This window comes from Protopterus annectens, chromosome 5.part0 (assembly GCF_019279795.1).
Source record: "Protopterus annectens isolate FY-2018-M chromosome 5.part0, PAN1.0, whole genome shotgun sequence".
Taxonomy (NCBI): Eukaryota; Metazoa; Chordata; order Ceratodontiformes; family Protopteridae; genus Protopterus; species Protopterus annectens.
The window spans coordinates 376,643,044-376,665,111 of NC_056735.1; the positions used below are offsets into that span (position 1 = coordinate 376,643,044).

Genomic DNA, 22,068 nt, shown 5'->3' on the forward strand with positions numbered 1-22,068 from the left:
GCCATGCCTTGACCTATGTACAGGAGTTGTTGTTACAGGGGATGATGGTGCACTAGTGTGAAATTAACTACATCAGAATATATTGTCATTATCCTCCACATGTCAGTAATAGTGGGTATGACAATACAAATCATAAATAAAGGAAATTATGATGCCACCACTGAAAACAGAAGAACTCCAAACATAGCTCTCCCCGGGTAGTAGATGTAAAGTGATCTGAAAATGAAGTTACTGTAAGTTTCACAATCCCATACAACCAAAGCTTTCGTAAAGAAACAAACTGTAAATGCTGAAGAGAAACAGCTTCTCACATCAAGTAAGCCATACATTTTCTAATAATATGCACAAAAACTCTCAATCTAAAAAAAAATAATCAAAGGAACAAATCATATTTATATGTAAGAAAGAAAGGAGGCACACTTCATTCAGAAAATGCAACATTAATCCTACAGAATGGTTTGTGAAGCTAATGAAAAAATATACAGAGTAAATATGACATAATCTTCAAATAAAAACAAAATAAATGCACTTACAAATAAAAGGATGGGCGGTGCAGTGGTGTAGCGGTTAGTGTTGTCGCCTCACACCAAGAGGTCCTTCTGTTCGATTCTCTGCTGGGGTGCCTTCAGTGCAGTCTACATGTCCTCCCTGTATTCATGTGGGTTTACTTTGGGTGCTCTGGTTTCCTTCCACATTCCAAAGACATGCAGGAGGTGGAGTGGACACTTTAAAATTGGCCCTAGGTGTGAATGTGTGTGTGAGAGTGAGGGGTGCACCCTTTTAGGAGGGTTGGGACTTGGGCTAACAACCTGAGCCATAAAACCCATTTCTGCTACATGGTACAAAAACAACAAGCGCTGTAAGGTGCTCATTGCCTGATGTACCACATGGTGCATAAATGGGAACAAGACAAACAAATTAAAGAGCTGTCTAATCTATCAATAATAAAAACAAGATGTGTTTACAACTTTAACAGTAACTTTCCTAGAAAAAAAATGTCCTATCCATCTCTACAAAAATAAAAGCTGGAGCCCTCAACTTAAATAAAGAAAACACTACAAAGAAATAAGTATATAAATCACAGCACAAAACACTTATTAATATCATCTCTAGAAGTAAACAACATTAGCACCAGACCCAATGAAACTGGAGAAAATAGACACTCCTAAATAATGAAATAGCAACTAAGCTAACATCCGCGGTGGTGCAGTGGTAGTGTTGTTGCCTCACAGCAAGAGGTTCTCCTGTGTGATTCTCGGCTGGAGTGCAGGGAGTGCCTTCTGTGTGGAATCTGCATGTCCTCCTCATGGTTGGGTGAGCATTCGAAAGACATGCGTAAATGGGAGTGCCTTCGTTGAAGGTTGAACATCGAGCTGGCACCTCGGCATTCGTGAAAATCTACTGACAATCATTAGCGGACCGGAGTTCCGCTATGGTGACCCCTAACCAGGAAAAGCCGAAAGACAACAACAACTAAGCTAACATTAACATGGTGGCTAAAACACCATACATCTTCAATCTGCAAAATGTGTGACAGCATTATCTGTGACATTCTGAATACCTGCCAAGTTCTTACCAATGACATTAACAGTCTATCACCAAAGTAAAGATTCTGCACATGTATTGCTAAAGAAACAGCTGCCACATCCATCATTGCCAAAAGCTGACATAGTTAATGCAGTATCAAAACTGCAAATGTCAAATACTGTAAGCAGTCCTTAATATACCTAAGCAAGCAATAATGCAAGACACTTTGAATATTGCAGGGAAATAACAAAGTGACTGGGGTGTTATTAGGCCCAATGCTGCAGGTCACATATTTCTTTATAATGCCCCCTGAAGAGAATTGTAGTGCATGGAGTGTGTGCAGTTACACTCTGAAACTGGTGAAAAGATAGACTTGTTAAGTACATTTCAGACATCATAAGAATTGTTCTTTTTTGTTTTGTTGTACTCCCCCTTAGGACTTCTTATTACCAACTCAACCCCCAGTGGCTCACGTCCATACCACATTTGACAGTTTGCTTCCTTCCACCCCAGACATGCTCTGGTATTTCTGGAGCCAGTGGGGTGAGCTGTTTATTTGCCCTATCCACTTCCCTGCCCTGCTTACCATGCTTGTTGCTTTTATGTTAGAGGCAGCTCCCCTAAGGGAGTATCAGTGACAAATGCCCTCCCTCTTGGGATGAACAAACCCAACACTCACTGCCACTCCATCAGTCACCAGAGCTACTGATCAAACCCAGGTCAGTTGGGCTGTAGTGAGGGCTTTATACCTCTATCCCACCAGAGCAGCTTGTCATCATAACATTTGTTAAGCACTCCCATCGTGCTGTTGAGCACTAGTCCAGCACATAACAGTGCTCAGCAGCCACAGCAAAAGAGAAGTGGGAAGCCCATAAATCAATCATTTTTCTCCCCTTTCATTCATTCTGAAAGCTTTCCCAGTGCCCCACGTCCTTCACTGGGTCTAGCAGTACACCAATCGACCCTGGTCCAATGCCCGAATTTGAGCTAGGGCCAATGAGGATCTTATGGATGTCCTGAGGCATCATTGCTATTACACTTTAAGACGGGAGGGGCTTATTTTATGACCTATCCTTGTTTCATTCCCCCGTCCCTTGCTGAACCCTGTAGTTGCGGCCACAGAGCAGGTATGCAGTGAAGATGTGTGATGTATTGCGCTGCCTCTGCAGCAGCCCAGCCATGTTTCCATCCCCCCTCCTTTGGATCATGCCATCCAGTGCGACGTCCCCAGACTCCCAACAGGGATCATTGCAGGACTAGCCTTTCCCCAGGGATGGTAACACCCATCATTCTCCTCCTTGCTGCTCCATCAGACACCTGAGCTGCTACTCTAACCCAGTTTTGTTGTGCCATAGCCAGGGCTTTATCCCTCTATGCCACTGGAGTGGCATTAATTCAACTTTAATGTTTCATCCAGACTTTATTTTTAGGTCCAGATGAAGTGTTTACCAACTTTCTTGTGTGGCAGTTGTCTATGTGGCAGATGTTAGTTTGTTATGGCTTTCTATTTTGTAAACAATTACTGCTACTACAGTACAAAACAAGGAAGTAGTTAAATCTCCATGAACTACAAAGAATTATGATTGGATCTTTTTTATCATAACTCAGGAAGTTATATCTTAGTAACATGAATGTCAAGATTCGCCTCTCCCGCACCACTCTAGATGTGAATTTGTTGACATCCATGCCATGAACACATCATCCTGATTGTGATCAGAGACCTGATCAAAATTCTTTACATTGCAGTTAGAAAATGTGCTACCTGTGTATTTATTTGTGTATTTATTGTTTTAATTGTTTTAATCATTTTCATTATTATATTTAATAGCTGTCTTGTTGTAAAATAGTTCTGCCTCAGTTTTATGTACTCTTTAGAATATCTGTGACAAGAACATACATTTGTGGAGCTTTATGTTATCAGTGGTGTTTATTTTCAAGTTGAATTTCTAAATATTTTTTAAACATGCAGAGCTATTGATGTAGTACCATGCAGGTGTGCTGAAGAGGTATTCAGAGACATGCATAAACCTTCTTAAACTGGTTAGTACAGTAAACTTTTTATAAGTACGTTTTCATTTGACTATTTTGAGTAAAATGTTATTTCCCTCTCAAAGTTAATTTCTGCTCTGTTGCCTTGATTGAAAATTAAACTTGGTTACAATGATATTTATTTGTATTTAAGAAATAGCAATGTGTCTGACTATAGCTAGGTTAATATTTTGGTCAAATGAACACAGCAGAACTAGTCCTGCAGATTCTTGATCGCAATTACTATTGCATTTCCCAGAAGGGTGCGGTTACCGCAGAGAAACTTTTTGTATTGTATTCTGTTTTGTTCTAGTTGATATGAGTGGTAAATAAAGGAACTATGAGGTATAATTAAGTTGACAGTAACTATCAGTGAATCACACAAGATTAATTCTGATGCAAGTGGTGGTGTCACTCAAGATTTTTTTTTTGTTTCTGCTTACTAGAGGAAGTGATACTCCTGTAGTTATGGCTTGTTGATATTTCTTTCCCATGTGTATTTTTATGGGGTAACACTTAATTTATACTTTGTTGACCAGGTTATTCCCACTAGGCTTGTAGCTTCTTTTCAGGGGAGACTTAAGGTATTGTTTATATTACTAGGGGAAATTTAGCCCCTCCTCCTTTTGATAGAAGCCGTGGGATCTTTTACATATACCTGCACTACCACCAACTCAAGAAGATGATACCTTGGTTTAACAGCTCATCCAAAGGAAAATGCACACAGGGATGCAGCACCTCCAGCAATCAATCTACCCAGTGGGAGTAGAACCTACAGCCTTCTACAACAAAGGCAAGTATGCTACCTGTTTCACCACCAACATTGCATATTACAATATTCCTCAGTTCCATTGACATGACTAAGGATACTGTCACAGGAAATTGCAAGAGGTATTACCATTTCAGGTAGCCGTGGTATGTTCTAAATTTTCCTGCATTTCATGAGCACTTATGTTTGCCGTTATGCTGGAGAATGGGGAAAGGGGAAATATTCCTGAAACCTGCCTATTATTTAAATAGTCTCATGCTCTGTAACTTGTTGCCATTCATCCACAAAGCCTCTCCATCATGACTTTTGCAATTCATAAAAATAACATCTTAAAAGCAATACTAAGCATAATGAGTCCCGAGTGAAGTGTGAGATATTGCCATTTTATTCCAGTCACAGGCATGCTACACATAAATATAATAAATTAAGCTAAGATTGCCTTCACTGGAGTAGGTTAGCTTCCAGTAGCTTGCCAAGGCAGAATGTGGCCAGCTAATCTTCGATTTCAGGGGTCCAGAGAAGTAAATATTATGGTCAGAAATATCCAGGGAATTGTTATGGCTAGGCTTGTATAAGGCCCTAGGGCCGATAGCCTAGTACCAACCTATGAACCTATGATATGCACATACAACCTCGTCTTAGAGAAAGTACAAATACATTGCCTTAAAGAGACGTATTTTGTAGAAGTAAAACACACCACTGTGTTGCTCATATAGAGCTGTGTTCTGTCTAGAGAGTGAATGACCTGCATAGGAACTGCTCCACTTTCACTTTGGCATCCTTGTAATTGTCAGGCTGCCCACTTTCACATGACATACTGGGGGGGGGGGTTATGCTTTCTAGTTACTAATCTTCAGAGTATTCCCGTGTTCTTAAATTCTGATCGGCAATGTGAAAATTCCTGTTCACAGTAAAATCCTCCTGGTGATTGTGGGACAAAAAGTCACTCACACTGTGTATATAAATTGTGTGTGTGTGTGTGTGCGTGTGTGTGTGTGTGTGTGTGTGTGTGTGTGTGTGTGTGTGTGTGTGTGTGTGTGTGTGTGTGTGTGTGTGTGTGTGTGTGTTTACATATATGTATAAATGTTTGCATGCACACTGCTTATACACATTTTGAATAAAATCTTAAAAAGAGTCCAACAGTAAAAATGGCATTCATACTTAAAAGCAAACTTATAATTCCATAAAATAGAGAGCAACAGAATAAAAAGTCCTGAATTCTATGTTCAGTCAGAAAGGAGTCACAGAATTTGGTCTTATATACATTTCCATATTAGTATAACTTGCCACGCATAAATGAAGTAACTCCTACCCCCAATGGCTGAAGAAGATGCTAGGTCAACACAAGGAATATGAGAGGAATTGCTTCATAAATGGTCTGTTGCCTGCCCTATATTTTTTTTCAATGGGTACTGCCTGCAAGTTTTTTTGTTTTTTAATGACCCCAAAGTATAGTGTAAGTGATATGTAAAGAATAGACACTGGTCTTATGTAAATGAGATGGTTATGCACAAGGGTAGATAACTATATCCAGGGATAGGGATGTATCAGGTTCAGTCACCTAGGCAGCAAAACATTTCCCTGTGGCGCATTTGGATGGGGACACATGGCTGAAGAGACATTCAGCTACAGTGAAATATGACTGTTGTGAGTTCCCTGTGGGCAAAGAGAATGTGGTTCCATGCCCAAAACTTCAATAGCCAAATGCACGGCGGGGGGGGGGGACATTATCTATTGCCCCCAAGGCAACATGGGACAGCAGGCAGCATGTCAGTCATCAGCAGTAGGCTGACCAGTGAGCATGTCAGTGGTAGTAAAAATGCAGTGCACAATGGGCAACGCCTTCATAATTGTTTTGTGTGTGTGTGTGTGTGTGTGTGTGTGTGTGTGTGTGTGTGTGTGTGTGTGTGTGTGTGTGTGTGTGTGTGTGTGTGTGTGTGTGGACCACTACCTCCTTCACAGTGTCTAGACAACATTATCTAAAATGCATACTGGAGCAAAATTTGTGACTACAGTAGCATGCAGGATTTCCTCCATGCTGTAGCACATGTTGTAGTTATATAAGCATGTACTGTACACTGAGCACATTCATTACTTCTTTTGCAGTCATGCACTTGGTTAGTAAAGTTGTAGGAATGGTAGTATGTGCTTCTGTTTGCCCAAAAGGAATTCACAACAGCCATATTTCTGTGCAGCTGAATATCATTAGAGCCATGTATCCCCAACCAAACATTCCACAGGGAAATATCTCGCTGACTAGGTGCCTGAACCCAGATTAATCATATTACCCTTCTTATTCTATGTCTAATTATTGTGATTGATTTTAGTCAATGGTTATAGTAAATTGTAAATATGTGGGGTTACTAGTAAGAAAACATCCAAAATCTAGAACATCCTTGTATGTAAAACACCTTTTCGGAATATCACAATGATATTTATGTGTAGTGCCTTACAGGGATACAATGACAAAAAAAAATGGTCACTTTTGTACAGTAAATATATTTGGCATATGAAAGGCCCATAGGAAGTGAACATATCTGTACTTTTCATCTTCTTGCAATGTTCATAAGTAATTTCAAAGCAGTTATTAGTTTACAATTCAGGCACTGACATAAGCAATTCATTAAGCAAAAACTCTGTCAATCTTTGATCTTTGTGTAGACTTGGTGAGAAGTAAACAATGGGAATGAATGGGGGAAGGTTCAATGAAAAGAAACTCTTTTTCAGTGATGATATCCTTGCGTATTGCTATGCCTTTAGAATTTAAACTTCATTTATTAAAATGGTCTTCTTACTCTAAGCTTCATGAGAACTGTACAAATACACCCTAGCCATGGACTTTCCAAAACAGAGAATACTGCAGCAGCAGCAGCATGCAATTGTTATCTAAAGCATAGCACAGAGGGATAAAATCCTGTCTAAAGCATAGCACAGAGGGATAAAATCCTGTCTAAAGCATAACACAGAGGGATAAAATCCTGTCTAAAGCATAGCACAGAGGGATAAAATCCTGTCTAAAGCATAGCACAGAGGGATAAAATCCTGTCTAAAGCATAGCACAGAGGGATAAAATCCTGTCTAAAGCATAGCACAGAGGGATAAAATCCTGTCTAAAGCATAGCACAGAGGGATAAAATCCTGACTATGGCACAGGCAACCTGGGTTTGATAACATCTTGGGTATCTGAAAAGTGCTGTCAGGGGAAGACAGGAGTTCCCATCATGAGGGGGTGAGATGCACGTGGACACACCTCGCAACTGATCTTCAGCAGAAGTTGAGAATATGCAGGGGACACTGTTTTCAGAGTGGCAGGGTTGCGGCTGAGTCACAGTGGAGATAAGAAGATATGGCATCACAACCATTACACATCTGTACCGGAGACATGAATGCGTACATGCGTGGGTGGGCACTTAGATTCCTGCTCCTTAGCAGCATTATGATCCTACCCGAGGATGCTTTGATCTCCTTAAAAGGTGGAAACATGGGTCAGATTTAGTCCAAGAGAGGCTGAATTAGGTTTGTTAGATCAGGCAGATGAGGAAAGGTTCCTGGGGCTACTGATGCTCAGCTGGGGAAAGACAAACTGTAAAAGTCATCTGAGGATAAAGATAGCCTGTTCAGAATCATATGTGTATCAGTAAAGAAGGGGAAACAGTGTGGAGGGAGGGGTCTACTGTCTAACTGATTACAATAAGCGCTAGGAGTAGACAATAACCTGAGAGAATAACTTGGCACAAAATATTCCAGGTTTGAACAGCCCCATTTGTACACCTCAAGAAATAAATATGTTCTAGTCACTGCTGATGCCTGAAGCTAGTTGTTGACATTGTAGCCATGCCTGTTTTTATTTTAAAATATCTGTTTGTTAATTGGGTAAGTGAAGTCTTTTTCAACCATAACATCACAAGGAATATAACACATATGGACAGATTAACGCCATGTTTTGGGGAAAATAGGAAGAAAATATAGTATCCGGGGAAACCCCAGGTAAATGAAGGGAGAACATGCATCCTCCATGCAGTCAGATATCAGAAGTCAGGAATGAACCCTGAAATAGTGAGGCAGATATCTTCATCATGGAGCAACCATGCCGCTCACACACCTTTTGTGCATGTCATGTTATGACCTCTATAGCTAGACACAGCAGAGTAGCAGCAGATACAGATACAGACCTCATTTGCATGCTCACATCATGCCATTACAGTCATATTAAACCTTCCTTGCTTGGAAATACTGCCCACATGTAAGAGATGTACATGACATTCAGGTGCATCTGCAGCACTACAGTTGTGTACAGTGAATATACTGTTTTGATTCTCACATTAGTGTTCAGATCTGGATTTTGGAAGCACAATAGTAGATTATTTTGTAACTTTGTGGTGGCAGATAGTTAACTACTTGAAATATGTTTTTTTACAGGACCACAGCATTCCAGAGATTATGTTTTTTCAAGAAGCCAACAGTGAGGAACCATTTGCATGTCTGCATAGCAAGGTTCCCAGTCTAAAGGCAATACAGCCAGCACCTTCTTCAGTAGCTGTAATGTCAGGGATGTAAGTATAATATTCTGCAGTACAGATACTTTTAACTTATCTCCAGCCTTTGTTCATTAAGTGAGCATGTAGTGTAGCATGCAGAAATGTCTGATAGATGTTTCATAGTGATATCTGAGAATAAATCTGCCATGGAAATTCAGCCAGTGTAGCTTAGGGCTCAGTAATTCTGTTAGTTAAGAAATAGTTAGGAAGAGGTCTGACTGTAGATCACTGGTTTTCTTTCTTGTAATCTAGTTGTTGTGATTATTTTTTCTATTCAAGTTTATATTTATTTGTGTATTTAACAGTTAGTTGTAATGTTCATTCCTTCTGAAGTAAATTATTTTCCTTTATTCGCTTTTAAAAACATGTAACTCATTACCTATTTTATTACTTATTAATTGATAAGAGGTTTTGATTTCAAAGTGGTGATAAGCTTCCACCTAAAACTCAGTATCTGTATTTCTTTACACTTGTTTATTTTATCACATTCTATGTTATATTGTATTTTTCTGATTCTGAAAATTATTGTATAGATCTGCATGTCTGTAATTGTCTGTAAATGTCATTGGAGCTTTTCTCCCTGGGCCTCCACTGAAAACGGGCTCTTCTTGGACCAGTGGACTTTCCCAGTTATGAAACTGAAATAAATAAAATAAAATAAATCAATAAGCTGCTGGTGTCTACCTCTAAGTAGCCATATTACTGGGCTACACACTACTATTTGTGTTTATAACTACTTGGCTTATTGTCAAGAGTGGAACAGTCAAGTAATATGGGGTGGTCAGACTTTACAACCTTAGGCCAGGACTGAAATCTATAGTGTTGAAGAATATTACCAGCCTTCCCTAGAAATTAGTGTGTGTGTGTGTGTGTGTGTGTGTGTGTGTGTGTGTGTGTGTGTGTGTGTGTGTGTGTGTGTGTGTGTGTGTACGCACATGTGGGTATGAGTGTGTGAGTGGGTATGTGGGTGTAAATATAGGAGTTTATTCAAAGTATAGTTACTGTATGCAAGTTACCAAGGATAGGCACTGAAACCCAGAGAGACAGTGATAAAAAGGAGATCTGGGGATCTAGATCAAAGCCTCCAGTGTAGGCCTATAACCTGGGAAACAGTACATACAGTGGATATAAAAAGTTTACACACCCCTATTAAAATACCAGTTTTTTGTGATATAAAAAAAAAATGAGACCACAATAAATCATTTCAAAACTTTTATCACCTTTAATGTCACTTATAACCTGCACAATTCAATTGAAAAACAAACAAATCTTTTAGGAGAAAAAAATATAAAAAATAAAAAATGTACAATAAGCTGGTTGCATAAGTGTGCACACCCTTAAACTAATACTTTGTTGAAGCACATTTTGATTTAATTACAGCATACAGTCTTCTTGGGTAGGAGTCTATCAGCATGGCATATCTTAACTTGGCAATATTTGCCCACTCTTCCTTGCAAAAGTGCTCCAAATCTGTCAGATTGCAAGGGCATCCCTTGTGCACAGCCGTCTTCAGGTCACCCCACTGATTTTCTATTGGATTTAGGTCTAGGCTCTGGCTTGTTCATTCCAAAACTTTAATTTTCTTCTGGTGAAGCCATTCTTTTGTTGATTTGGATGTATGCTTGGGGTCATTGTCATGTTGAAAGGTGAAATTCCTCTTCATCTTCAGCTTTCTAGCAGATGCCTGAAGGTTTTGGGCGAAAAGTGACTGGTATTTGGAACTGTTCATAATTCCCTCCACCTTGACTAAAGCCCCAGTTCCAGCTGAAGAAAAGCAATCCCAAAGCATGATACTGCCACCACCATGCTTCCCCATATTGATCGTGTTCTTTTGGTGATATGAAGTGCTGTTTTTGCACCAAACGTATGTTTTGGAATTGTGGACAAAAAGTTCAACCTCATCATACCATAACACATTTTTCCACATGCTTTTGGGAGACTTGATGTATTGTTTTGCAAATTTTAGCCAGGACTGGATGTTTTTCTGTGTAAGAAAAGGCTTCCATCTTGCAACCCTACCCCATAGCCCAGACATATGGAGAATTCCTGAGATTGTCACATGTAGTGCACAACCAGTACTTGCCAGAATTTACTGCAGCTCCTTCAGTGTTGCTGTAGATCTAGATCTCATGGCAGCCTTCCTGACCAGTTTTCATCTTGTCTTTTCATCAATTTTGGAGGGACATCCAGTTCTTTGCAGCATCACTGTTGTCCCATATTTTCCACTTTTTGATGACTGTCTTCACTGTGTTCCATGGTATATCCAATGCTGTGGATATTTTTTGTACCCTTCTCCTGACTGATACCTTTCAACAATGAGATCCCTTTGATGCTTTGTAAGCTCTCTGTGAACCAAGGCTTTTGCTGTAGCAGACAGCTGAGTAAATGTCAGGAAAATCCTGCTAGGATGGCTGAACTTTATTTGGGGTTAATCAGAGTCTCTTTAATTGATGGCAGATGTGTACCCAAGAAGACTGAATACTGTAATTAAATCAAAAGGTACTTCAACAAAGTATTAGTTTAAGGGTGGGCACACTTATGTAACCAGCTTATTGTATGTTTTTTTATATTGTTTTCCTTAACAGATTTGTTTGTTTTTCAATTGAATTGTACAGGTTATAGGTCACATTAAATGTAGGAAAAGTTTTAAAATGATTTATTGTGGTCTCATTTTTTTATATCACAAAAACCTGGCATTTTAACAGGGGTGTGTACACTTTTTATATCCACTGTACTTCCTGTATAAATTTGAGGATAAGCTGCACTTAATGAATTGTTTAGTGATTCATGTGTGTGCATTGTTTTCATAATCTGTTTAATGCCAGTGGTGTGACACAATAGGCCATATTCCTGGTGACCATCAGTTTGTAGATTTTGATAATTTATTTGTGGCCAGACACAATGACTGCGGCCCCTGTCCACCTTATATCACATGTGCATTGCATAGGTTCATAGCTAAGTAGTAGGAATCAGTCAGCAGACCTTTATAAGCCTAGTCAGGAACCCATATTCAGAAGTTCACTTCTCACATTATATGGACTGAATCACTTTTAATGAAGTCTGTGCTCCTGAAAAGGTATAATATTAAATCAAAGTTATTGACTTACTATACAAATAATTAACTGGCTATACGTGTAAAAATGAATTTTTACATGATTTAAGGTTTAGTGTTTATGCATCATCTGTTTACAGCTAAAACACTGATATGCCTTTGCGTGATTTTGAAATACAACAACTATATAAATATTCTTTAATATTTGCATTTTAAGAAATAATTTTCTAAATGTTATACATAGCATCTGAATAGGGACTAAAAAAAGAACCTTAGGCTTATATGTTCAGCAGATTTAAAATAAACACATATAAGTGTTTTAAGTAGTTAGTGATGTATCTCCCTTTAGGTAGAGCAATGGAAGGAAATCTGTGGTAAACTGTAAAAAAAGGAATGTTTAGAAGCAACAATAAGGCAAAATTTACAAGATGAATGAAAAAATGAACTTGAGTAGTAACAATACAAGCCAATGACTCACTTCTTTTCCTCTTCTCGATTGCCTAAGCTGCACACTTTCTTTTTCTCTTTCTTTCTTTCTTTCTTTCTTACAAGCTTTGTTTTATCATCTCAGCTGGCTTATTCATCGCCCCTATCCCACCCCTCAATTGCATGTAAAAAATATAAAAAATGCCTTAATTGCAACTGTTCCCCAACAGAAAAAAAAAGAAAATGAAAGATTATAAAATTGAAATGCAAAGGTGCAGCACCCTGTATTAAAGTTAAAGATCAGTATTTTCTGCAAAATAATGAACAGTTGAGAGGTATGTGAATATTGGTTATACAGTTATATGAATGTGAGGAAAGAATGACATCCTAACTTTGTGACAGCAACTAAATTGGGGTGTATACACCACCATGACTGGGAAGCAAACAGGCCAAGATGCATAACATATAGGAGAAACACCTAATAACAGACTGGATGTACACAACATATCAGATGGGTAAACAAGGAAGTGAAGAAACAGTGAGGATCACAATAGCAACTGGAAATGGCAATGCACTCCACACGGGGGTTAGAGACAGATCTCTATCCCACGATGAGGCAACAAATAAGAAAATGATAACATGGCAGAGAAAACAGTGACAGTATTGGTGGGAGACTTTATTACGCCATGTGTTAAATGAAATACCTCCACTGCAGCTGTGTGTAAGAAAAGCAACGTTTCTGATTCCCTGCAAGGGGCAGACTCAGACAGCGAGTGTCAGAACCTACTCATAAAACAGCAATTTTCTTGGAAAATGAGAGGATGGATGTTCGCAAATGCAGGTGGAAGTGTGAAGCAGATGTGAAACACATGACCACCAAGTTATATGATTCAGTTATAATAACCAGAGAAGTATGTCAAACCAAACTGATTGAGTATCTAGAATTTTAGAAAAACAAACTCTGTTAAAAAAGGATCATGCCTTAGAAAATGTCTAGCAATGACATGACGAAAAAAGCAGGTATCAAATGAGATGTCAGACAAAAAAAAAATAAAATGGAGTGCAGAATGAAAAAAAAAACAAACAACTTTACTAATTAAAGAACAAAGCAACTGGAAAAGCAGTCAGGAAAGGAAAGCTTTGTCAAAAAAATAGATAAAACTAAAGAAAGTAGGTAGGAGATAAGGAGAAAGGAATACTGAAAAGCAGATGTATTAAAAGAATGATTCCTTGCAGCATGTAGAGGAAGAAGAAGGGAGATTTGTCATATCCTGTCAGTGTTAGTGATCAGGAAAATTTAGCAAATCACAGTTCTTTCATTTAGAAAATGATCATGAAGGAATTGTTAAAACTAAAGGTATAAAAGGAAGTATGCCCCACCTGGAGTCCTCTCTTTTAACATAATTACAGCAGGTGATTCTAATCAGTTTCTGCTGTTGTGTACTGTACCTTAATATAGCAATAACCAATGACATGGGTGTGGTATATTGAAGATTTACCTTTGGCTGGTGTGGTTTAATCACGAGGGCAAAGCCTGCGTGATTAAACAAAGCTAACCTTGGGTAAATCTTCAATATACCACACTACGGAGTCTGTTATTGCTATTATACAAGGACATATTTAAGAAAAAAATTACTTACTTTTCCTAAATAATGTCTTTGTGTGATGGCACCATGGTGTTCTTCTGCTTTTGGGACTTATATTCCCATGCTTATGCAATACATCAGTGCTTTGTAAAGGAAGCAATGGAGAAAGGAAGAGCTCCATTGTTCCTTTTTTTTTTAAATAAGGTTACAATTTCGACACTTTAGAGGTATGAGAGAGATAGTATGGAGAAAATGCAAGGAAAACCAGGTAAATTTCTTTAGTTTTGAATAAGGTACCTGATTTTCCTAGTATTTTTTCTGTGCTGTCTCTGTCGTACCTCCAGATTGTCCGGATTTCTAATTTTATTATTATTTTTTTTTTTTTATAGTGAAGAAAACTTAAAAAGTTATAGCATATAGTAATGGAAAAAAGTCTGGGTGTCCAAGTCCAGGTGTCCAGACTTTTTTCCATTGGTATGTTCTCAATTTACAATGAGGCACACTGATTAGGCTAACCAGTCAGCATGCTCATTTTTAAATATTAATGGAAAGTCATTGTATAATGTCTAGTATATTCCTCCCAGCTCAAACAGCAAAAAGCACTTTATGCTAATTTGCACTGTGCATAAATACCTACACCTCTTCAGTAGTAAAGTACATAGGAAAACAGTATTTTCACTCAGAAACCATTAAGTTTCCAAGAAAATGTAACAGCTTCTGTGCCATTATATAATATATATTTTATATATATATATATATATATATATATATACATATATATATATATATATATATATATATATATATATATGGGTCCCCTTTACATGGTCGACATTCCAAAATGTCGACATTCATATGGCCGAGACCATATGATCGGCATTTGAAATGATGACCATGGGGAGCCGGCATCTCTGTACAGTGCAGAATGGAAAGAGTTCCATTTCCGCACTGTAGTGCGATCTCAGAGTTGGTATATTAAAGTTACGGGGGTGTGGGGGCGGAGCCCCCACAGGGGGGCAGGGGGAAGACCCCCCACCTACTAACATCATTAAAGTTAGTTTTTATTTTTAATTGCCTACTTGTATGTTCGACATTTCAAATGTCAATCATATTGTCTCGGCCATATGGATTTCGACATTGTAAAATGTTGATCATATCAAGTAGACCCATTTATATATATATATATATATATATATATATATATATATATATATATATATATATCCTTTCAAGGGGTCTAACATGCAGATACACCCTCCACAAACTAGTTCCATAGCCCACCTGGCTATAAGAAGAAGAAATCATCTGTATGGCACATGAGAAAGTTAACATAATGCTTATACTCTGGCTTTAAGCATGCTAAATAACAATGCGCATATGAGTGACCATATTCAGTAGCTGTTCAGAGTAGTTATCCTCAGTAGGAAATATCTCATGCCTGACTACAATCTCACAAAATGCAAATAACATTTCAATTTCATTATTATTTAAAAATATTTACTAGGAACATTTGTATTTCCTCTTGGTTTTCCTCATGCATAATACTGCTGCAGATGTAAACTTACATTTTCTGTGTGACACTAAAATTGGCCACTGATTCAAATATTACTATCACACAAAAAAACGAGAGGCTTAAAATAATCTTTACAGATTTAAAATGATTTGTAAGAGGATCTTTCAATAGACTCCATGAATGCAGATAATTTGATACAGCTTCAGTAAAATAATTAAATCCAGATACTATCAGAACAGGTTTTAAAAAGACTCTTGAAATTTGGGAATGACAAATAATATAGTTCAGAATTGGCTAAATTTATTTTAAGAAAATAATTCTGGCATATGAAACACAGTATCATTTTAAGACAGGTTATATGAAAAATTGTTTGGCCAATTCTCAACTTCATTTCACATTTTTAATATCTTTGATTATTTAAGTCTCATGTAAAATGTTTAAAGAATCATTAGTCTATCCTAAAGATATATTTGGAATATCTTGCCTGTTTGGAAAATTAGAAAACTGCCCTTTGTAAAATTAATTTTCCCCGAGTATTAGCTGTGTCAATGATGCCATAATGGATAAAAATAATACACATGACTCAAGGTCATTTGCCAAAGCTACATGGTCAAATTAGGTAACTACATTTGTCTAAGCTGCAATAAAAAGCAAAACAGGCACAATCAGTAGTGTGATTATTTTTAGTGGTACTACCAAAAACAGAAAAAAATGTTCATAAAATCAATATTATAGAAGTCCTTAATCTGACACTGACATGATAAAGCTTATTTGTTCGTAACTTAAGTTTGTTGAACAAAAAGTATTCTACCATTATTTTGTTTACTTTGTTTCATATTCATCTAATATATGATCATCCATCCTTTAGACTTTTGTTTGACATGTATTTCCCTTTTACCTATATACTTTTCTAAGTATGTTTTAAAGGTATCCAGCATCTAAACTGTGACAACAATACATATTTTACAGATATGCATATTCTGTCGTTAATCATTTTAAGTTATACCAAGCTCCCATTTTTTATCCCTGCACTTGTTTCCTGAGTTTTGCCTAGTGGCTCCCATTCCTTTGCCAAAATGGACCCTTTTATTATTCTCTCAGCTTAAATCAAAACAGAAAAAAGTTGTGCTCAATCCAGAGTGCAAACAAATAAAAGAAGTGCTTTTTCAAGGATAAGCTGTTCGATCTACTAGCAGTGTGAAATGTTCATACTGATGAAAATCATCATGCCTTGATTCCATAGGTTCGAAACAAACTGGCAACTATACATATTCTAGGCTTGGGATATTGACAAAAACGTTTTCCATTATAGTGGTAGTACATAGGTTCATAGGTACTTACTAGGCAACTGATCTCTGGGGATCTTACAAAGCCTAGACTTAAATTCTCTTGTAGATTTAGTCCTTATATTTTGTGTACAAATAACACAGAGACAGGCCAAACAAAGATATGTTGGGACATTTACATGTTATCCCTATCCACGAGGGACAAGGGTGCTAAAAGGGAGTGTGAGTTTGTGGCTGATCCTTCATTCAAATTACATTTGACTAGTGTAAGAGAAGTACTTTGCTTTATGTGCAGTGGAAAGCAGTTCATAGCACAGTTCTCTATGATACACACCTATCCATTGATCATGCTCTATTTATGTTGTAGGAAAGATTAAAATCCCTTATGTGAGTGTTTATGTCACCACTGGACTTGTGAATGTGTAACAAGTCTGACAGGATAGGGTCTGTTGAGGCTCTATATGGAGGCAAAGGTTGCTTTCAGTAGCTTGTATGATACAGAGAAGAGGGATAAGCCTTTGAAATGGTCTGCATAGTTTTTATGATTTAGGCCTTTGATGCTCTTAGTGAAGAAGCATTATGGTCATTCCAGTTAAGACAAGTGTTAGGACAAGTACATTCTGAAAGGAGCATTATGCTTAATGATTAGTCTAATGAATGCAGAGCACAATGGAATGACTACTTCCTTGGACCTAGATGTCATATCTTTAGAAGTAAGCTATGCAATGAACATGGATTCCCTTACATTAGTGGGTATGTGGTCATCAAAGGACAGTAGGTTGTTGTCACAGTTTCCCAAATCCTTGACTATAGGATACATTTTCAGTGATATCTTGTCAATATGATAGTTACAAGGGAAGTCATGCTTGCTGAAGGTATGATTATACAGTTCTTGGCATTTAATCCATGGTTCTGACATTAGCTATTTGTTTGGGACAGGCCTTCTTGGAGAGTCATGGTGCCCTGTGGGGAGTTTTATGATGACACCATGTTTGCAGTCATCTGCAAACTTGGTCAGCCACAAACCCTTAATATTCGCTTTGACCCAACCGAATAGAGGACAGCCACTGTCATCCCTCTACACAAAGGTGGAGCGTCCACTGACCCAGGCAATTATACACCTATCAGCCTAACTAGCCTGATCTACAAGGCCATGGAATGCATTATCATGGACCTTATAAACAAGGACACTGGCAACCTCCAAATGCTTGGCCCCATGCAGTTTGGTTTTGTCAAAGGGAGATCATGCCTGTTAAACTTGGTTGACTTCTTTGAAACAGTCACCAAAGCCATGGATGAGGGGAAGATGGTGCACACCACCTACCTTGACCCAGCCAAAGCCTTCAACATTATGTCCCACTTGGGCATAATAGATAAACTCTCCCAGCTAGGCATCAACCCATATGTTAGAAGATGGGTACCTAACTGGCTCAGTAATAGAACCCACTCAGTCAAAACAGGGGAAGCCATCTCTAGTAGTAGACCCATAACGAGTGGTGTACCCCAAGGATCGGTCTTGGGGCCTCTACTGTTTGGGATATACTTTTCTGAGTTGCAAGCCAAAACCAGTGGTCTGTAGCTGACCAAGTTTGCAGATGACTGCAAGCTGGGAGCTGTCTTAAATTTGCCTTGTGATCTGAACATCCTACAAGAGGGTCTTAGCCAAACTAATGACTGGTGCCAGAAGCATGGCCTCAAACTGAATGCCAAAAAATGCATCATTATCCCCTTTGGGGAAAACGGCATCCCCACTAATTATCACATTAATAACAATGTACTAAACACGTAATCAATTATGAGGGACTTGGGCACCCAGATGATAGCAACCTGACTTTTGACCACCAAGTTGCCTCCATTGTATGGAAGGCTTTCTACAAGGCCCGCCTCATAAGTAAGGGTATTTCTTCCAGGTAAAAGGAGGTCATAAACATCCCTGTATTCCTCCCTTATCAGACCCATTATCAAGTACAATGCCCCCCCCCCCCACGCCATGAACCTTGCCAAGCACATGCAGCAGCTGGAGAGACCACAGAGGTTCCTGACCAGGAAAATCCAGGGTCTCAAACACCTATCCTATACAGACAGGCTAAAAGCCCTGTCTCTCTATTCAGTCTCATACAGACTGCTCAGAGGTGACATGTGTCTGGCATACAAGGCCATCTCAGACCCAGCCTTGATGTAGTTGCTGCATATCCATAAGTCAAACACCACTCACACAACCAGCACGCAAGAATTCAACCTGGTCTGTGACAGTAATAGAACTTGTTGGCGGGATAGATTTTGTGTCCCAAAGACTCCTCCTTCTGTGGAATAGACTGCCTCTCCATGGACGACTGGATGGGAAACAGAAAATACACCCCTGGGATCCCACCTGTGTCCGTGCAGGGCAGGAGAAACAGGTGCTGACTGTGTGGGAACATGGGAGAAATTTTTGGCTAGGCTTATAAGGGCCTCTGGGCCAATAGCCTAGTACCATCCTATGAACCTATGAACTTATGAGCAGTAAATGTCAAAGGAAAGTGTCCCAAGAACGGAAGTCTTTTGTACACCACTAGTGGCAGGTCCATTAGACGAGTTAGAGCTGCCCACCTTTATTTCCTGAATTCTGTTTGTCTAAATTATAGTATTACTGTTCATATCAAATTATGTTGCTTTTCTATGAAATTCATTTTCTGCATATTTCACTTATGTAGTACAGTGGTAGTATATAGACTTTTGAAATAATTCTACATAAATTAAAAAGATAGCATATATTTCTTTAAGGTAAGGGCATGCTGCAAATATAGACTATATATGCATGCTGCATATATACAGTATCCACACACACACACACACACACACACACACACACACACACACACACACACACACACACACACACACACATGCACAACAGTTTTAAAACTTTTTTTTCATTTATATGTTTTCTTGTTGCAACAGTGCTCTTGATACCATGTGTGGAATTGTAAATGCATGCTTTAGTTCTTGATGCTTCAGATAACCTCACATAATCTTACCATGAATGTTTTTTTTATTTTATATCCTTCTCCTTTAACAACCTGTTAAGAACACTAGCGGTTATGTCACTGAGTTTTAACAAACCATAAGAGATCCAAGATATGTCAATAAATAGGCAATTTATAAACTAAACAACCCTTCAGTTTTACCTGCATTGTTTGTACTGAAAAGAAATATCACATTTAGCACTAAACTCATATAAAATACAGTAGAGTAAAATCAAGTAAAGGATACAAACTACAGACAATAAGAATCCATCTAAGGAAGGTCTCAGATGGGCTCAGTATTAAGGCTGATACCCCATCAGGTACTTAGCTACATTCAGTTAGATGAAAGATAACTATGAATACATACACCTATACTACTTCAGCAAGTTCCAGGCAATAATACACAACAGTATGTCTACTCAGGTGAAGTCACATGTACACCTGTCTGAACAACAATGTACAATCATCTCAACTATGAGTGGTAATTACTACTGACATGCTCGTGACATACCAAATATATTTCACAGGTTTCATTGCAATATCCAAGTTGCATATTATATATACTTCACAGAGTTTACAATGTTATCCAATGTAGCAATCAGGCTACCCTTCATTTGTAAAGCATCTTTGCAGATTTGTGCCACTATCTGGCCCCACTGGAAGCCTACATTTCTGTTCCATTTTTTTAAGTTCACCATCCTGCTTTCTTTATCTTATCCCTTTAATCCTTCTCCATATGCCCAGTTCCTGTAAGACTGAAATCTGAAATCTAAACTCTAAACATTAGATTCCTAGCAAATCTAATAAAATATTGACTAATAGATGCATTACAAATATAAAGGATTATGAGTGAGTCGCTAATCATAACCAGCTTATGTGTATGAGACATGGATGCCCAGAAATTCACCTCAGGAGCCACTAGAGAGCTGAATCATAGCATTCATGTCAAGAACACATAATAAAGGGTTAGGATCAGAGACCTGATCATAATTGTTTGTAGTGCATGGAGCTTTATGTGCTCCATGTACTACTAATTACAGAAATAGTCTCTAACTGTTTAGGTGGCTTTCAAAGCCATAAAACATTTAGTTAAGAGCTGTCAGATATACAACGTAAGAGATTTTGTTATGTTAGAAAAAGTCAGGAAGACATTACCGACACAGACAGCAAGCAGAAACAAATCTGTTTTTTATTCTGCTACTGTCTTGCTGGTCAATGCTGGCAGGTTTAACTGCCGAGCATGATTCCCAATCTTAAAGAAAATGTGCAAAGATGACTGGTTTGTTTCTTAAAAAAACGTTTGCAGTATTTCAGTACTTATTACAGTATAAGTTTATGCTGTGTATATTAAGTGGCTACTAGTTTCTGTAGAGTTTAAAACCCTTTCTAAATGTTTTGCTGTCTTTGCTGAATTTTTGAGTGTATTTCTGCAATGAGACCATTTTAGTGCAGTTCTATCATTTCATCGTGCTGTCATAATTGTGAGTCAATCTCAGCTATTATTTCTATTGATTTAAACTTTTTTTAATCTTTTGACATGAAAACATGCTGCTTTTATTGTTTTGTCTTCATATTTTCAAGTATATAAATGAATTGTGTTATTTGATGTCATTTTAAACAAATATTTCATTTAAAGTGTGATTTTGGTTTCATTTTGTTTCTGACAGGATTTTTTCTTAATTTTGTATTATATTCTTTGTCTAAGGCTAATTTAGATTGTCTTTATTCATATGGGGCTGAAATTTGTAATTTTTGATTTAGTTTTTTTATGATATGTAGTCATCTGTCTTAGTGTTGTACTGCTAAGATTGCTGTCTTTTTCCTCAGTGCAGTATTTTATTAGTTTCACTATAGAAACAGACTTTTCACAACTATTTAAAACTGAATATTTTCCCCCTTTGGATACTGGGTTTATTGTTTCACCAGTTGTGAGTTCTGACCTGGCCATTTTCCCCCATCTTAATGGGCTTTGATACTGTACCCCACACACACCATCTACTCCATCTGTACCTAAAACACCTAAAAATAAAGAACAAAATATACCTCATCCTACAGTTTGTGATTCTGCACTAGCCTCAGCAAAGGACAGGCTATCAGACCACTCACCTTCTATTATCTCCAGGTCCCTCATGGTGTTGGTACCACAACTGTGCATGACACAAGGGCCAGACATATCCTCCTGGGCTGCACCATTGCCTGATTCAGGCACAGGAGAACCAAACTCTTTTGATGTAGGGAAGTCAGGGGTGAAGAATCACTTGCCATGGGTAATACATTTCCCTCCAGTGTAGTGTATGCTAAAAAGAGGCAGAAGACCCAGCAGGTGATGGGACAGCAG

The 22,068-nt window shown here is 38.1% G+C and overlaps 1 protein-coding gene across 1 annotated transcript in view; it reads left to right on the top strand.

The window, feature by feature from the left end:
* LOC122802163 overlaps positions 1-22,068 on the top strand; it is a 1,241,087-nt gene that overhangs the window by 754,960 nt on the left and 464,059 nt on the right. The window contains exon 8 of the mRNA XM_044071837.1: positions 8,744-8,877. Coding sequence (XP_043927772.1) covers positions 8,744-8,877 — 134 coding nt within the window. The remainder of the gene's footprint in view (positions 1-8,743; positions 8,878-22,068) is intronic.